At 43.2% G+C, this 18,847-nt stretch overlaps 1 protein-coding gene across 1 annotated transcript in view; it reads left to right on the forward strand.

The window, feature by feature from the left end:
* The window catches only part of epha10 (EPH receptor A10), a gene marked incomplete at both ends in the record, with an annotated part of 144,544 nt that overhangs the window by 102,292 nt on the left and 23,405 nt on the right, over positions 1 to 18,847 (forward strand). The window contains 3 exons of the mRNA XM_083982249.1: positions 13,003 to 13,127; positions 15,718 to 16,009; positions 17,506 to 17,614. Of these exons, the coding sequence (XP_083838375.1) occupies positions 13,003 to 13,127; positions 15,718 to 16,009; positions 17,506 to 17,614 (526 nt within the window). The remainder of the gene's footprint in view (positions 1 to 13,002; positions 13,128 to 15,717; positions 16,010 to 17,505; positions 17,615 to 18,847) is intronic.

The raw sequence follows: 18,847 nt of genomic DNA on the forward strand, positions 1-18,847 counted from the left end.
TGAAGACGTGTAGCAGCGTCTCAAACATAACCTCTTTTATCTGCCATCAGCTGAAATGTGTGACAGAAGGGCTGACGGTAACCAGGCTAAAAAGCTACAACTTCAGCTCCCCAGAGGGATTTAGCTTCCCAAACACCTCGAGCTCCAAGGTTAGGGACACTAAATCAGAAAAGGACAAACCTGTGGTGATTTTTTTTTCTCCCCAATCCCCTCAGTTCTTTCAACCTTTCTCCCTTTTATCTCCCCTCCCGATGTCTGTCTGTCTGTCTGTCTGTCATGTCAGCAGTTGCCATGCCCGTTGATTTGTCGTTATTATGGGGTATTAGGGTGTGAGTTGTCCCACTAACCGTGTCATCCAGAGGGATTGGACAAGGGGTTAGCAGAGTGTGTTTGCAGGGGTTTCAGAAGACTTTCTGTGTCAGGGAGGATTTAGACTGACATTTGGTGTGGGGTGTTTAATGCCGCCTCTGTGCATGTGTGTGCGTAGAGTGTGTGAAAGAATGAAAGAGGGGCAGTGTTAAAAGATAATGTATTTTGATTTTGACGTGTGCTTGCATTGTCCGTATTTGTTGAAAAGATCTATGGTTTTCCACACATGACCAGCAGAGCATGGTTCGTATCAGCAGCTAACCCACCGCAGATCACATAACCCATCAGCGGCCGACTCTCTCTCCCTGTGGGTCGTGTGAGGTAGGCCTGTGTAAATGTCTGAGTGTGTTTGAGCACTGCAATGCAATTAAGAACTTCTTCACTTACATCCGCCACGGGATTTATTCTTATTAATACCAGTGGAAATAGTCGTCATCATCTACATAAAACAGGATTTAAATTTGAGATGGCTGAAACTTATTAAAACCCAAGATATATGAATTTTTATTAATGAAACTAAAAGGAAAAAAAAAAACTAATTTAACCCAAAAAAGTTTTAGTCTAGCCTTGCCCTCTGGCTTTATCTCCCTGTATCTCCGGTCTGTTTCTTGTCGTGTGGGTTCAATTTATTTTTTAATTTCAGTAAACAAAAGATAATAAAATTGCATTTTTAATCCAAATCTGATCCATAAACATTAATACTGCTGCTCCGAAGTCTGACATAGTTGTCTGTTGCCACAGGAGACACCAAAAATCTTCAGAGATTTGTTACTTGAATCACCCCCCTTATCTAAAACATTATTTTGTGCAACTTACTTCCAACTATCAAACCAGACAATATACTCATTCCTATTTTCAGTCCCTCACAATAGTAGATTAATAGGAAAAGCATTTATGTTCAAAGGACAAAATGACCAGAACCATTTACCTGTGGGTATTAGATCATCTCCATTACTAAACTAATCAAGTCCTCCTATCTTGAAACATCTTGCTCATGCTTTTATTGACTCTATCACCATATCCCATCAAACATCTGTACAAACTCTGGTTGCAATTTGTCTAAGTGACTTTTCTATGTCTGTCTTGTCTTTTTATTTTATTGTCTGTTTTTTTATTGTATTGTATTGTTTTGTTTCCTTTTATTGTATTGTGCTGAGTTGTGTTATGTCTTGATGTTATGTGTGTAGGACCCCCTCGTAAACGAGTTGCGACAACTCAAGGGGTTTATCCCACGAAAAATATACAACTTCAATCTTCATCAGAGACATTTCAAACAAATCCAGCCCACTTTTACCTGTGACTGCCCCAGACTAATACCCATAAGGACTCACTCTGTTTGTCTTATTTTCTCAGCAGACAGATTTTTTACAGCAGTATTGTTGTGGATGAGACTGATCAGAGCCTGTGTGCGCTGTGAAGTGAGGGGATAGCTCATCTGCAGGGGCAAAGCTGTAATGGTCAGAGATCCTGTGCAGCCAGGTCAGCTTCAGAATAGGAAAAAAGAAAAAAACACACACACACACACAGACACACACACACACACACACACACACACATGCTGCACAGGCCGCCAGCCTTGTATCGGTACACATGTGGGTGCCTCCACACCAAGACTTTACACCATCAGAACTCACTGACCTTTATAAATACTGCAGCAGGGATTTGGAACAAAGCTAACACACACACACACACACACACACTCACCTCATCATCTCTTTATTACTTTCTGCGCCCCCACCCCGTCCTCCTCCCTATCTACCTCTGTATCAAGACCTCTTCTTTTTTTACCCTCTATTTCCTCCCTCATTTCCCCCACCGTATCCTTTCCTGCTCCCCATATCACCTCACTATTCTTGGATAGTAATTTCTCTCCCTCCTCCTCCTCCTCCTCCTCCTCCTCCTCATGTCCCTCCATCCATAGCCACTCGTCCTGCTATCTTCTCTTTTCTCTCGCCACCTGCCTTGACATAATCACTGCTGCCCTCTTCTTCCTCACCTCTCTGCTTCTTTCTATCCTCTCTACAGCTACCCCCCTCCCTCCCCTTCCCCCTCATTCCTGTCTTTTCCTACTGTAGCGTATTTGTTTTCCTGGGCACGGTAAGCTTGTTAGCAGCGGGTGGTATGGTTTAGCTGCCAGCTGAGGGCCGAGAACGCCTGAGGATTTAAGGGCACAGTATGAGTTCAGGGAGAAAGGGTGCTGTATCGGGCGCTGTTTTATGGCCAAATACCCCAACCACACACAAAGACATACAAGCGGTCAATTAACATGTATGCACACAGTACAACTTTCTCTCTTAGTGGAGTATAAGAAGCATCTGAACCGGCATTTTAAATCTGGTGACATTAATACCTTCCATTAAAAACCAAATACAAATTAAATTCTTTAAAAGTCTCTGCAGTTGAATGCTTGCACATGCACAGTGCGGGAGTGGATTTCTCCCAAACAGATGGGGCTTTATCAGGATTCTCCAGGCCACCAAGGGGAAGGAGGGAGGTTTGCATGGTGTGTCAAGGATGGGTGGATGGATAAAAGGGAAGAGGGAGTGGGGGATATGAAACATGGCTGGAATCGCGTGAGGAAATGGGGTATGGGCTGGGTAAATGGGGGATCAGTTTTGCCCAGGGCTCATGGGGCCCCTTATCCAGCTGTGGATTATGGATGCATATATATATGTTTGTGTGTGTGTGTGTGTGTGCTCTGGGTGCACTAGGCCATGTGTGTGTGTGTGTGTGTGTGTGTGTGTGACAGCACTTTCATGTCTGTGCTCCCCCATGCTTGCATGCCACACGCTCTGTGCATTGCTTCATGCTTGATTTGTGTACGTGCAAGAACGGACACGATAATGACATCTTGCCTCAGCATTGTTCCATATAGTGCATTTTTGTGAGTGGTTGTGTGGATGTGTGCACGCATATACATATATATATATATGTGTGTGTGTGTGTGTGTGTGTGTGAGATTGAAACACATTTGGGTTGAATGCCTCGGCCCCCAGTGGTCCATCCAAAGCCCTTTAGCTGAGGCAGGGAAGAAGAGAGGGATGCAGGACGGCTGTAGAGACGGGGTGGAGGTGCGGGTCAGGGAGGAGGAAGGATTGGCATTTCAATATCCTGAGAGGATTACTGGCCGGGCTTTAGATGGCTGGTCCCCATGGAGTTACATGGGTCTGAGAGATGGAGGAAGAAAGGGAGGAGAGAAGAGAGGAATGAATATAGAAGTGGAGGGATGGGGAGAGGTGAGCGGTGTAACATTATGAGCTGAATGCCTTGTGGGTGCAGAGGAAGGGAGGCACAGGGGTGAAGAGCAGAAGCAAAAAAAAAGTACTTGGATTTCCTCAGAAATGATGGGCATACTGTGAAAAGTTTTTTTCTTCTGTGAACTACTATATCTGGAGTTGTCTGGTGCTTCAAACAAATCAAATATGTGGGGGAACTGAATAAGCAGTCTGCTATTTACAAGTGCTTGCGTGTGAATAGGAGTCAGGAGATGAGAGGGAGATGTAAAGGTATAGAGATGAAAGGGGGAGGAAATAGAAAGGGAACTGAAATATGAGCAGTGAGAAAGCAAAAAAGAAAAGTTGAGATTGCAGTGCAGGATGTATAGAGGAGGAATATAAGAAAGCTGTAAATCCGAAATGTGAGAGAATGTGTTGAGGCAAGTAAGGTCTAAAGAAACAAGAACAGCACAACTAGTCTGAGACTATTATTTGATATCTGTTCACTTATCATTATCTTTTTTTAAAATTAAGGTTTCACAGTGCTCCATCATGTGTAAAATCAGTGGAGTGGCCCTTTAATGTGATATAATGTAAATGTGAGTGACGGGAGGAAGATGAGAAGTGAGGCAGCCGGAGTCGTCGCTGCCTCTCGATCCTGCACCTCACGATTTTTCACGAAGAACCTCCTGATTGACTCCTGAGCGCACGTTTCACTTTGACTCTTTGAATATTTATGAGTTTAAGCCTGAATTAATTTGGGATCACACACACCCCACCTTGCATTGTGACAGAAAAACTGTCGGCTGATGTTTTTTTCCTCCATCACTGAATGAGTGCTTCTCAACTGTGAAAGTACAAAACCACCACTTTGTCATTTAGTTTCCAATAGCCTATTTTTTTTCTTTCACACCTCTTCACCTTCTCTGCACTCGTCCCCACCTCCAGCCCTCTGCATGGAGGCGTTTGGATCCTTTTTGCCTCCTTAATTAGAAGTGATGGGAAGGTGAGGCTTCAGCAGGCACCAAATGAATAGAGTCATCAAGCTACTTTTCAGGAGTATAGCCCAGCCACTTAAGACGCTTTGTCACCCTGTGATGGAAATTTTAATTGCCTACCTCTTGGCTTATAATTGGAGTCTATGAAGAGGCACTCCCGGGTCTTTAGCGTGTGTGCTCTGTATGTGGATTTACAGGCTGTTTCTTGTTGTGCGGGGAATTGTAGTGTTCACTTAGGAGCAAAAACAAAGAGTGGAGGTGGTTGGTGGCAAACACAATGTTATCCTCATAATCAGAGTATTATACAGGGCTTAGGGGGGGAGGATTGTCTTTGATGCACATATTTTGCCTCCCCTCAGGAGGGAAGAGAAACAGGTGGAAACACAAAGTTTAAACTTCAAAAATTGTTCTTTTCTGCGCCTTACCTACAGAGTTCTTCATCTAATCTGAATCTGAGAAATAGAGGTTGGTGTTTGTGTGTGCACACCTTCTTTGTTTTTTTTTTTGTTCCTTCTTCTGCTGGAGGGGAGGGGAGGGCAGAGGAGGGGAGGCTTGCGAGGCCCTGCTGTGTGATTCTGTGTGTGTGTGTGGGATAGAGAGTGAGAGCTGGGTAGAGATGCTGAAGTCTGTCTGGATTACAGCGTATCGATCTCTTAAAGAACACACACACATTTTTTATTTAATGTTCCCCTTTTACCTAATTTTCAAACAATTACCTTAAAAACAAACATAAAGTATAGACACACATAAAACTGACACCGTTACTCTCCTCTACTTTATCCCCTCTTACAGTAAACACTCCATGCAATCGGCCCATTCTCTCAGCATTTTGACTGCACTTGAACTGTGTCAGCAGTAAAGGAAAGTGGATGTATACAGTACGTGAGTGTGTGTGTGTGCATGCATTTTCTCTCATTGCAAGTCTGTCAGAGCAGAGAGAGAGAGAGAGAGAGATTTCTTCACCTTCTTAGCCAACCTCACCTGCAGACAGCAGAGGTCAGCCACCGTGCGTTTGTGTGTGTGTGTCTGTGCGTTGTTTTTGTTTTTATGTGTTGGAGGCTGTCTGGCTTAGGAGACATGCCGTGATCAGACCATCCCCTCTGCCTTTAGGCCGTAGCACACTGGGCCCAAAGAGTGCTCAGAATCAGTCAGTGTGCAGCTGTCAAGAGCAGTTTAAGCAAGTCGGCCCCAGTCGCTCTTCCCTGGTGGGAGTGTGAGATGCCAGTTTTGACAGATTTGTAAGCTCAGTAAAGGTTGAGCCAAGAGGTAATGGGAGGTTGTTTTTTAACATATACTGTACAACAGGTCCTTGTGTTCCTGTTTTCCTGAGATTATTTTGTAATCAGATCAAAGGCACGCACAGGTTGCATGTGTTTCTGCATCATTAGGGTGTGAAAATGCTTCAGTGTTTCACTGCAGGCTTGTGTTCAGCTCTTGTTTTGTGCACAGCTATATATATATTTTTGATCAGGACCATGTGAATAACACCGTACAGGGAGATTCTCTTTGTCCTGCTCACTTGCTCGCTCGCTGTTCTGGCCTTTTCTCTCCACCCACCTACTGGCTGACACATTTAATCAGGCCTTCACTGAGACTTTCTTCTGTTTTACACACACACACACACACACACACACACACACATGCTCAGACAAACACACCCTTGGGTGGATCAAGTAACGTATCATTTTGTACTTTAGATTGAAATGTGCCCTAAGCAGGTGTCTACCTTGGACCACATCTCCCCCTCACCGACAAAAATATACAAATGTGTGTGTGTGACTGTGGACGTGTGTTACACAAGACAACTCCTCCCCTTTTCTTCCTACACTGATATGAACGATAACAATTACAGATGATACCTGTCTCTGACAGCATCTGCTCACCTCGTCTCTATAAGGCTGGATCTTTGATCATTTCTTCTTCTCGTTCTCTCCCTCTGTTGTTTTTTTCCTTTGCTTCATAATTGTGTTTATGTTTTTAGGATGAAGCATACAGGTGGTTAGATGCTGCTAGGATGGGGGCAGGTTGCCAGATAGCGCTCCACTGCTATGGATGATAAAAGCCACTAATGAACATCAGAAATACCTGTTGCAAGATGGCGAGACCTGGTTTGAAAATAACATCTTAGATTCAGAAACAATCACATGGCTGCACTTAACAATCACCTGTAGTCAAATAAAGTATTTTAAACATGCCAGCTCAGCCACCACAGAGTTTTTCAGATCTTACAGCGATTTAGTGTTAATAGCTAAATGATAACAGTGTCTGCTTTTCTGCAAAAATATTATAAAAAGCCGTAATCAAATGCCTTCTTATCTTATAATAGTCCATTTCTGCTCCATTGTCCGCTCCATTATGTTGCATTATTCCATTAAATGTGTGGTAGATTTCGTTTTCTTGGTCAAATCTGAGGCGAGATTGCTTTCAATTGTCAGTGATTTCATTGCGGCAGCTTGTGATGCATGTGCGTTGTGTCTTTTTATTTTTACTTACATCAAAGAGCTGCTCGAAACCTGCTCCGTGTCTGCTTTTCATTTAGTCACCGCACTGAATGCGTTGCTTTAAGGTCAGCGTCTGATTCATCACCGTTTCTTCACACAAATGATACAGTACTTGAAAAGTGTGCAAGCATCGAATTCTGGGTTCAATCAGTCAAGTGTCTGTCGGAGGGATTGTTAAACTGCAGTAAATTCACTGGAACATTATTCATCTTTTGATAAGCTTTTTATATTTTTCACTGATCAAAGCTTTTACCTTGTAGACACAGGTTACTTTAAAGTGAAAACCAGCGCCACCCTACTTGCCCTTTGAAACTTTAATGACTTTATTATAGACATGCACATCTGAATACATTCTCCTCTGGGATTTTGGAGCCATTGACAGAAATGCTTGTGGCAGTAGGTGTGTAAAAAGCCCCAGGAATAGCCAAACCAGAGGAAACTAAATGTTCCCACTCCTCTGCTGTCAGTCACATAAATCAGTTCAACTCCAGGTAGAAGCTGGGGGTGTTGTGCCCAGAGGGAACGGAGCACTTGATTCCTGTTAACCCTTTGAACATGAGCAGGCCTGACAGATACTCCCCATCTCTCGATCATTTATTTGCCGTTACCATATAGCTACGCGTCGTCTTTTCATTCTGAACACACACACACACTCAGTCACTCGCACTGGTTTAATATGCATAGGCACACAGCACAGGAGCGTCTAAAGTTGCGCACGTGGTAAGAAGTAGAACAATGACAACCCCCCTCCTGGCAAGATGGATGTCATCTCAGCAGAGGCACAAACAGGCCTGTGGGGAACAGTGGATTCCCCCGAGAGACGGAGCTGTGTCGGGAAATGGAGAGATAAGGAGATTGAGAGGATAGAGAGAGAGTCGTGGAAGTGAGGAAGAGGAGGAGGAGGAGTAGGAGGAGGTGGAGGAGGAGAAAAAAGAAGTCAGAATGACTGTAGGATGTTCAGCCATGCTTGTGCTGTCGCCCCCGGGGAGAGCAGCTCCTCTGCCTGTCTCCTTTGATAACGAAACAGAGATGCCAGTTGCACCTCAGCTGCCTCTGTACACAGGGATGCAAGCGCCTACAGCAGTGGCTGCCATTTTGTGCCAAAATCTATTCATAGATCTACCTGACATAGAGACCTGAGCGCGGAGCTGCCGCATCAAGAAAGTCGGGTCTGAACTGGAACTTATAAGAAGTACCTATAGATTTGTTAAGAAACCTGCTTAACTCAGCCTTTTCGTTGCTGAGGGCAAGTGAAGACCACCTGTGCTACGGTCTGCATCAGTATAGTTATTCATGCACCGGTGCACAAGTACAGGGTTTACAATATGGTGCAATGCCTCCAGGACTTTGAAGAGCAAACCGTTACAGGAAACACGTGAAGTTCCCATGTTTTACATCCTTCCACTGTTTTATTGGAAGTATTGATATTGATAAGATGTATTTGAAGAACCAAAAATCTTCTCAATGCTGTGTGCATTTTTTGACTGAAGCTTTGATACTTTCACAGTATGAATGCAGAATCTAAACCTGCTTTATAACCAAAAAGAGATACGGAAATCTCCCGTTGTACAATAATATTTATGCATTTCTTTATCTTGCGACCTAAAAGTTCTGACAAGTTAAATCTACAAAAAAATGAAAGAAGTGTATTTCTTCCTACTTATCTTGATTCTTTTTTTTTCTCACGGGTTGAAATGCATGCACAGCTCAGATTCAACAAAACTGATAAGCAGAGAGAGAAATCTGAATCTATGAAACCTAAATGATACACGGGCGCAGGCTTGTGCTCACGACCTATGGAAGTTTAATCACTCAGAGGAACAGCTGTGTGCTGCCTGTTTGCCATTTTGAGCCAAACTCCATCTATTACTCTTCATGAAACCTCACTTTTCGCTCTCATCATGGTATCTCTTTGAAGTTTTATAGACCATTATCTGTATCGGTGATTGGTGTGTGTGTGCTGCGAAAACTTTCATTCGAGATCTTATCCTGAGATGTATGTCTCTGTGACGAGTGCCTATCGGTGTGTCCGCCGTGTGATTTCTGCTGTATGATGAGGCTTTGAAAACATCTGCTGTGTACTTCCAGCGCACAGCCGGAGAGGCTTATTGCCCACAAGGCCATCACCTCCTCTATATCACTTGTGAAAATCATTGTGCAATTGTGTGTGTATGTGTGTGCACATGTGTGAGTGCAAAAGCCATTTCAGATGGCTGTCAGCATTGATTTCCTCCTCTCAAATACAGAGCCAAACCCAACACTACCCACTGTTTGCTGCCATGCACTCATGTGTTTGTGTGTTGAGGTGGTAGGCGTACAGTATCTGCACTTATGCCTGCAAGCGTGAGCAGCTTCACATATGTTTTGGAAACTATTGTACTTGCTTAGCAAACCATTGCTCCATATTCTGCATACAGATGCATGAATGATATTGAAATTTACAATGTTGAAGTGCAAAATCTGTGAGAGAAAAGTATAAGGGTAGCAAAAAAAAAAAAAAAACTGATGAAAAATTAAAGATAATGATTAACCTTCATCTTGTGTTAGCTTCATGCTACCATCTATGGTGTTAGGGTCAGTTTTGACAACACTAAAAAAATTGTTTTTCTTCTCTTGGTTGCATTGTTAAGCTTCCTTATCCATGAAAACATTGGTTTTTAATATTTTTTGGTATGGGCCCCTGGGTCTTTTTTGTCAGTAGTATACCCCTTATCTTCAATTTAACCTTCCTCTTGTCAGTTTTCTGCTACCATCTCTTGTGTGGAGTCTTGTGCAATTATTTATCATTCCATTTGTTTCTCATCTCTTGGTTGCGTTGTTAGGTTTCCTTATCCATGAAAAGGTTGGTTGCACTTATGATTTCAGTTCTAACTCTTATGTGGTACTTTAATGCATTTAAACCTGAAAACGGGTCACTGGTGACCCGAACACAAGAGGAAGGTTAAAGGTAATAATTCCATGTGACTCTCTGTTCCTATAGAAGACATTTAGATGATGGTACAGTAGATATTATAACACAAACAGCAGCAGCAGCAGCACCTCAGCAAATTCAAATTCCGGTGAACACATCCCATTAAAACATATTTTAAAAGCCACAAAGGAAAGAGGCTGCCTCTTCCAGGTGTTACACAGGGTGTAGAAACTATAACTCAGTTATTGCGAAGTTTGGCGCCAACTGTTTTGCAGCTGCAGAGGTGGAAGCACCACTTTGACCACTGTTTTTACTTTTCTATCAGAGCCCTGTGTGTATTGGTAGAGAAAACGGCGCGCACCTGCTTCTGTGTGTCAGCTCGAGCTGTGATGTGATCCGGAGTTCGCAGGCAGGCGTTGGTATTATGCATAATTCAGCACACAAGAAAGGAAAGAATAGCAAACAACAGCCTGCAGTTGTAGATGGGTGAGAGCAGGTTGACACTGCGTTAGACTGAGGTTCTCTTTGTGTTAAGGCGGCAGGGGCTTTGAGAAAAAAGGGGCGTGTCTGTTCCAACCTGTTCCTCTCACTCCTAACTGTCGTCTCACTCTTTCCACCTTTTGCTTGTTGGTGTTTGTCTTTAACCACCTGCCAGTCTCACCTGCACACCTCACACTTTACTTTCTTCTTGCTCTCAAAGCGCTGTGGGAGTGATTACTTTGTTTTCTAATGAGCTAGACTGCAGTCTGTTTCCTCTACATATGTATATACAGTATGTGGCTGAACAGATTCATTAATCATTAAGAAAAATCCCCCTTGCCTGTTTGTTTACATTGCTGTATACTCTTCATTAGCGTCTGTCCTTCTTCTTCAGAGCCTTTCATTTGCACAGCTACTCTCCCCCACTGTGCCTGCATCTGTACATCATGTTGCATTCACACGATGTAGGAATATTCATCATAATGGATTTGATGCCTCAAAGCAACGCACCTGTACCTTTAAAGTGCCACTAACTGGCACCATTTCAGTTTTCCAAACACTTCAAATGTTCATTTAAGTTTTTCGTAGTTGTTTCACAGTTATGCAACCACTCATATTGTATGGATAATTTTATTAATGTGCTAACTTTATATAATCATTTATGGGAATTTATTGAATGCTACATGTGTCTTTCCTTAATCCCACTGAGCCTAAATGGAAATGACAACAAACTGAATTTTTAAATTACATTTTTAAATCAAAAATAATGTCAGATTTCACATTATTATTTTACTTTCCTACTGTACAGAGTCTGTCAGATAATTACACACACACACACCTTCACGCAACTACACACCTATCTTTTCTCTATGATGTAAAAAGTCACAGAAGTCACCATGAATAATGGATAATACCTGTGTTTTCAGACTTCAAAAAACAGACAGATGGAGATGGACAGTGAGAGAGAGAGAGAGAGAGAGAGAGAGAGAGAGAGAGAGAGAGAGAGAGAGAGAGAGGTACAGACAGTGTGTGTGGAGCGTTGTCTTTGATCTGCTGCCTAAAATGACTTTATTATCCTGTTGTTTGAGAGGAGGGCTGAAGGAGCTGCACCGATGCTTTATGCACGTGTGCGTGTGTGTAGCATTTTTGTGCTCACGTAGTTTCAGTTCAATGTGACAGGCAGAACATCTTCATCAGTTTTACTGCTTTCATCCCAGAGAGAGATGAAGTGATGGTTAGGGGTCAGGAAGGAGGAGCGCAGGAAGTGAAAGAGGAGTGGTCAGCTGACGAGTGGTGAGTGAAGGTGGGGTGAACATGGCAAGTTTGTCTCAAAGGCCTTTACATGGCATCATAACAACATCCTCTGTCTTTAGACTCTCACATCGACTGAGGAAAAACTCCCAAAAACCCTGGAAATGGGACCTCGTGTCTGTGTGAAAGGAGGGTGTTGAAGTAACAGCAATAATTATCAAGTACGAAAGATGACAGTGAACACCCCTTCCACATGGCGTGCCACTAAACCTGAACCTAATGGCCTTAATGGCAGCGCTCCTCCCAAACAGAAAGCCCTTTTGACTAAGCTAACTGCACCCCTTTATTTTCCTTCCTATTCCTGAGTGACAACCCGTTTCTGCGACTTCGTTAACCGTGGAATAATTAGCACTTAAGCAAGAGTGGGTGGTGCATGCTGATTATCATACGTGTCGCCTGTCATTTGTTGACAGAGGAAACAAAGAACCGGTTTCTCCCCGGCAATGAAATTGTTTGCTTGTGAGCGACTGACTGCCGTCACACTGCCTCTGAAACTGTGTGGGGGGGGGGGGAAAATGAAGCTCCGTGCAGATAATTCATCTTCGGTTTTCTAGTCTGCCGTGATCGATAACAGATGAAATATGTGTGAGGATGAATTTCACTGCAGCTCCACTGGATTGAGTCAGAAAAAGTTCAGGAGTCTGTTTTAATTGAGAGACTCGGATTACGAACGTCTCCATCCGTTAGTCTGCTGTCGATACCGACTTGTCAGTCAATCCATATCTGTATTGATCTAACTCAGTCCCAGTGTACCGACCCGGCCGCTGCTCAATGCCACACACTCAAAGAAGCGTTACCCAGAGTTTCCATTCATGGGGAGTTTGAGCACAATGAAGCTGTTTTCTCTGACACGCCTGGTTCAATAATTAATCTGTTGCCTCTGTCCTACCTGCTCTTCTCTCCAAATATCTGTTTTTACACATTTATTTTTGCTCGCTCTCTTCACATCTGAGATATACCGTGTACATATATACCACTGCCTGTTTTCTGATCCACCTCATAAGAGAATTGGCTGTATCATATCCTCCCCCCTTGACCTTTGCCTGCGCAGTCAAACTCTGTGCAAAAACTGGAAATCAGGGAGAGTGAAGACAGTTTCTGATGTCCCTGAGAAAACTTGTGAAGCTGTTTTATTAATAATGAATGATCCTGAAGTCTCCGAACTCATCCCTTGTTCTCCTTCTCTTCTTCTTCCTCCCTGTCTCCTTCCCCCATAGTGCCATCTCTGATCAGCGAGCTGCGAGCAGAGAAGATCGAGCAGAAGAGCATAACGCTGGTGTGGAGGGAGCCCGCCTACCCCAACAGCAGCCGCACCGAGTATGAGGTCAAATATTATGAGAAGGTAAATCCGCTGTAACATCTTCATCACAGACCTCAACATATATTCATCTCGAGTTTGTAGTGTGTTCACGTCTTCATCAACCAAATCCATCTTAAAGTTTTGATAACATCTGTCTACCAAACCTTCCTCCTGGCCGTCTTATTCCTGAAAATACTGATAAAACATAAGAACTGCCCCTGTTTTAATATAAGCTTAAGATGGAGAAACATTTGCCTCCAGCATCAGGTTCACTTTCTTACTTGCTTCCACACAGGAACATTAATTATAAAGGGATGGCAAGCTGAAAGCATTGGGCTGTTTACTGCACATTAAGCTTCATTTTCATACAGAAAAATTCAAAGACTAAAATTTTCTTTCATTAGACCCTCCCTGCCTCCTCCGTCTTTGATGCAGACCTTCTATTAATAATCAGAAAGGCATTATACAACTGCTATTACAGGCTGAGTCATTCTCAGGTAAATCTTGGCTTCATATGTATATTTTAATAGACTAATTAAAAAGGGTTTATTCAGATTAGAATTAACAGCCAAGAAATGATAATTAGATTGTTTTAACTAAACTATCACCATCAATATAGGCCCGTTTTCTTGACTGTATTTTACATCCTTTCCTTGGACTTTAAAGTATCAAAATATTGTTCAAAAGTCTAGTTTTTAGTGCATTTCAAAGGCTTGTGATGAATAAACCTGAGTCTACATTACTGCTATATTCTCCCCTGCTTTCATGGATAAACACTGTAATTTCACCAGGCTTATCTTGCTCATTTAATATAGCACTTAGTCAGATCGTGGCCGCCCCGTCAACAGCCATAGTCTTCACAGTAAATCTGTCATGCACGTAAACCACAGCTGTCACGCTCACGCTTCTCCATTTCCATACACCACAATTTCTGCCAACACCAGGTCTTTGTATTTGGCTATGTCACTTTCTCACCCATTTTCACACCTCCTTCTCTCCTCTATGCTACACTGTATTTTACAAAGCCCTGCTCCTTACCGCTCTACTCCCACGTCTTTAGGGGGGAAAAAAGGGCTGGGTGAGGAAAGACTTGAAGATAACAAGAGGTGTAGCACATTTCGAAAGAATGAGATGCCGGCCTGATAACTGAGGGAGGGAGAAGGTTAGAGAGGGTATTAGGGACAGATGAGGGAAGATGACTCGATGATAAGATGCTCGCAAGAGAACGGCGATAGAAAGAAATGAATGAAGTTACTTTGCGAGACAAGGTGCAGGAGAAAGGCAGGTGAACGTGGAGAGGGTGAGGGCTGGATGGATAATCACTGAGACTGAGTTGCGCAAGTTGTTGAAAGGCCATGAAATGAAAAGGCAATACAGCTACACTCTGTCAAAGAGCCTATTAAAGTATAAAATATAGCTTTGCTTATTATATTCTCCCCTCTCCTTTACAGAAACGGGCCCACATGCTGTAGCGCCAGCTGATATTAAAAAAAAAATCCTTCAATAACACTTGAACATATGAGGCAATCAAACGTGTTTAAATCTGGATGATAACAAACAGCACACTGTTGATGATAATAATGACTAATAATGGCGATGATTAATAAGGATTTATTCACAGTTTATTCATAACTTGACGTTAGAGCATGTCATCTCTGAATGATGCCGCTGTTTCACTCCCACCAGGCTCCATGTTCCTGTTCCATCCTCCTCCCCTCGTCTCTCCTGTCACACAGGGGCAGCTGTCTCTCTGTGTCTCTGCATTATTTCCATCTCATGCCATTCTTTTCTTTTGCATATAGTAGAGTAGAAGGGTCAGAGTCTGCACTCTGAACATGAGTTAAAACCCACGCTGTCATCTCTGTAAGGCTGTGTTCTAACATCGGCGTGCTAATTGGCTAACTGTGTGTTCAGACCACCACCATCACCTCTTTGCACCGTTGCGTGTAGATCAGGTTACTGATAAAAGCAGCTCGGCTTTAATTGGAGCGATCTTATTGACATGCACGGTTAAGATATGCTAAGATATGATAAAGGGCTATTCTTGGAAAAAAAAGGGGGTGATGGGGGTAGAGATGGGAAATTGATTGCGATGAACTGGCAAAAACAAACAGACAACAAGAGGAGTAATTATGGTAATGTGTGTGTCACCTGCTCGGTGCTCCCACCGTGCCCACTTGTGCAGGCTGTATCTCATTCTCACGGGGAGAAACAGAGGTGATTTATTTTCTAAAGACCTCTCTAATGAATAGAGCCGAGCTTTTATTACAGTCTGGATTTTTCATTATTGATTTCCAGAGCACATAGTGAGAGAGAGAGAGAGAGAGAGAGAGAGTAATTTATTGAAAACAGGTGAAAGATTTTGAACTCCTCAACTTTGCCTGGAAACTTTGTGTGACTCTTGGAAGCACCGTTCCTCTCTCTTTTAATAAATAAAACATCCCCAAAAGCTTTTGATTTTGTAAAAAAAAAAAAAAATTAGTCTCACACATCCCTCAGCATTATAAACTGTGTCTGGGAAATGAACAAGGCATCTCACAAATGGATTCCACCTACTCGTCTCACTCCTCCTCCTGCGATCTCTCCCCGTCTTTGTTTTCTCTGTCTCTCACTTCACTTTCTGTCTCCGCAGGAACAAAAGGATCAGAGTTATTCCACTGTGAAGACCGCCGCCACGCGGATCAGTGTCAACAACCTCAAACCTGGCACCACATACGTCTTCCTCATCCGCCCCTTCTCCACGCCGGCCTCCTCCTCGTCCCTCTCCTCCTCCCCGCTCTCATCCTCCTCTGCCTCTTCTTCCACTTCCTCTACCTCCTCCTCCTCGTCCTCCTCCTCCTCTTCGTCATCCTCATCTTCCTCGCCGCTGCCTATCGACTATGGAGCGTACAGCGCTCCCCTGGAGCTGCAGACACTTGGCGAGTGTAAGTAGCCGTTTTACGCCTCCTCCTCCTCCTCCTCCTCCTTCCCCCCGTCTCCTCCTCCTCACATTCCCTGCTTTCTCCTCACCCCCTCCTCTCAGCACCGCCGGGCAGATTGGGATGGGGGGTTTGTGCAGGCACCTGGCCAGCCCACACAATAAGGCGTGTTGCTAGTGTGAGGGAGATAGGGAGAGACAGTGAGGGGGATTTGACTGCGTCTCAGATTATGTGTGAAGATTCCAGATTTTACCAGTAAACTGTGAAACGGTTCTTCTTTGTGCATCTTGATACTGTACTGTGTCCCTGGAGCCACCTCAGGGCCTGGTTGTGGGACTCTTTGTGTGTGTCTTTTTGTGCGATTCGTACCTTGCACCTGGCACGAATTGTTTGGTTTGAACTTTTTATTTACACAGAAAAAGGAATTTACGGAGCATTTTATAATCTTTACAGCGTTTATACAGAGAAGCTCACCTGAGAGCTGACCCGCACAACCACTAACTTCCACAGTCGGCCCAACACTAGCTCCAACACAGATTCTTTCTTTCTTTCAGAGCAGACAGAGGTTGCACGCTTCTTTGTTTTTGCTTGAGGGTGAGAGGTCTAGCTGCTCAGTAACTTTTTTTTTAACATTTTTTATTTATATAGTTTTCTATTCATATTCAGTTTTTTTGTTACACTTATCTATTTGCCGCAGGATACAGTAGCAAGATGACCTGATGCTCTTAAATGGCAGCACCACAGCTACCTCTAATGGTCGTGTACGAAACGCAGGCAGGAAAAAACCTCAACAACACGTTATGATCAACCTTACTATTAAGCCATGAGCTGCAACTATGAGCCTTGGCTACAGTTATCAGCAGGCTAAACTATTAGCGACGGTGGACAGAGCCACTCATCGCCTGTTTTCATGGTAAATCTGAGGAAACAACCAACCGCCACAACACATTTAGATGCAAGAGGGCAATGAAGTTAGCAGCCTTCTACCTGTCCAGCAGAGGTACAGGAAGTTTGCTAGAATTATGCTCTTTGTTGAAGATTACAGCTCATACCTGTTGAGCTAACAATCACTGATTTTTGAAAGCTCCACAGCAGCAGCCACTAAATGGACCTTAAGGCGAGATGGTTTTGTCAATGACTGTAATTGTGTTTTACTACAACAACAAAAACAACAGCAGCAGCAACAAAAATATATTGTGCGTTATAACAGCACAAGCACGTATTATTTTATTCATTCGAGTCAGTTTAGTGAAGCAGAAGATTTTAAGCCTCATGCTGGTGGTTGAAGTGAGAATATCAATGATGTGAAGGTTGTGACTTTATAAAACAGGAAAATGTCACTTTATCCTCCTCTCAAACCAAATTAATTCATCCTGTGAGGCCCTCACCTTGTTATTTGCTCTCATCTCCAGATCTCTGTTCACACTTAATACACTGTAATTGAAGATATGTGCACTGCGTTGTGTGTGTGTGTAGTAACGAGCCTGTCTTGTCATTTCCAGTGGCCCTGGCGTCCAGCGAACAGAACCCGGTGGTGATCATCGTGGTGGTGTCGGTGGCCGCCCTCATCATGCTGCTCTCCATGGGAGTGGGTCTGCTCATCTGGAGGAGGTAAATATGAACACACAGATGTCAAACACACATGCAAATTATCGATTCACTGCTTCCTGTGGCTCATTCTGTCTTAATACCTTTAGCTTGCTGCACAAACACACGCTGTCATGCTCATGTGCACAAATACTCCATCACCAAACTCAGCCGTCTGACACGCCGCTCCATTCTAATCCAGATTACTGTAATCCAGTGATAGGAGGAGATCCTCGATGAAAGGAATGTGCAATGATGGCGAGCTAATGGTTGAAATTACACCATCACCTTTCACTCCCCAAACATCATTTCATATCCAGCATATAAAGAAGCCGCCTTGATAATGGTGCTGTCTGCACTCGGAGGAAAACCTTAGCAGGGTCAAAACCTCCTTTGATCATTTTTATTTTGGAAGGGAGCTCATAGTTCTTTGCTATTTAATTAGTTTTCACATGGAGAAGCGGGAATTGTAAAACAGCAGTCTTTTATCCTTTATATAATAAGGGTGAATAATGAAACTTCATAATGACGCCACATTTTCCAGTAAAGATCTAAAGGTGAGTAAGGATAGTTGATGTTAAATTGATAGACTCACAGGTGACCACACTGACTCTCCGCACTGCTGCTCTTACCTCATTTTTTATTCTAACCTGTGCTTTTAAAATTGAAAAAATCAATCTTGTCCGTTCAATATAGACAATTCTGTACTAGGATGAACTGAGCATTCAGGCTGCTGCAAGAAGCTTTGTTTCAAATAGAGTGGCTCTTCACCCTGATGAAAACACTGCGTCATTGTGAAACCAAAGTGCGTGAATTGTGCTGTGGCCTTTAATCCTTCAAATTAATTTAAGCAAACCAGTATCTGCTACAGTGAATGAATGATGCTCCAAATGGTTTTAGCAACCATCACTGAACCATCAAATAGTTTTTTTTACAGTCTCAGGCAATTAGTGCACATTGATGCATGTTTTCCAGCAATTAGAGAATTACTATAATCGGCGTACAGTAGGCTGACAACAGGATTTCAGCTGGGTAGCCACATGATAGCATTAGCATTAGCCGTGTTTAACCACTTGGGCTCTCGTGCAGGAAATCAGTGCAGGCAGTGGTCCAAATAAAGACAATATACTAAATGATGAGTGCAATGCTTGACTATTTTCACTTTTATTTATGCAGCAAGAATCACGTAGGTTTAAGTTTTACGATGCTAAGCTACCAAAGTCCTGCAAAGTCAAAGAATCAATTGAACAACTGCTC

The sequence above is a fragment of the Trachurus trachurus genome, assembly GCF_905171665.1.
Source record: "Trachurus trachurus genome assembly, chromosome: 11".
Lineage (NCBI taxonomy): Eukaryota > Metazoa > Chordata > Actinopteri > Carangiformes > Carangidae > Trachurus > Trachurus trachurus.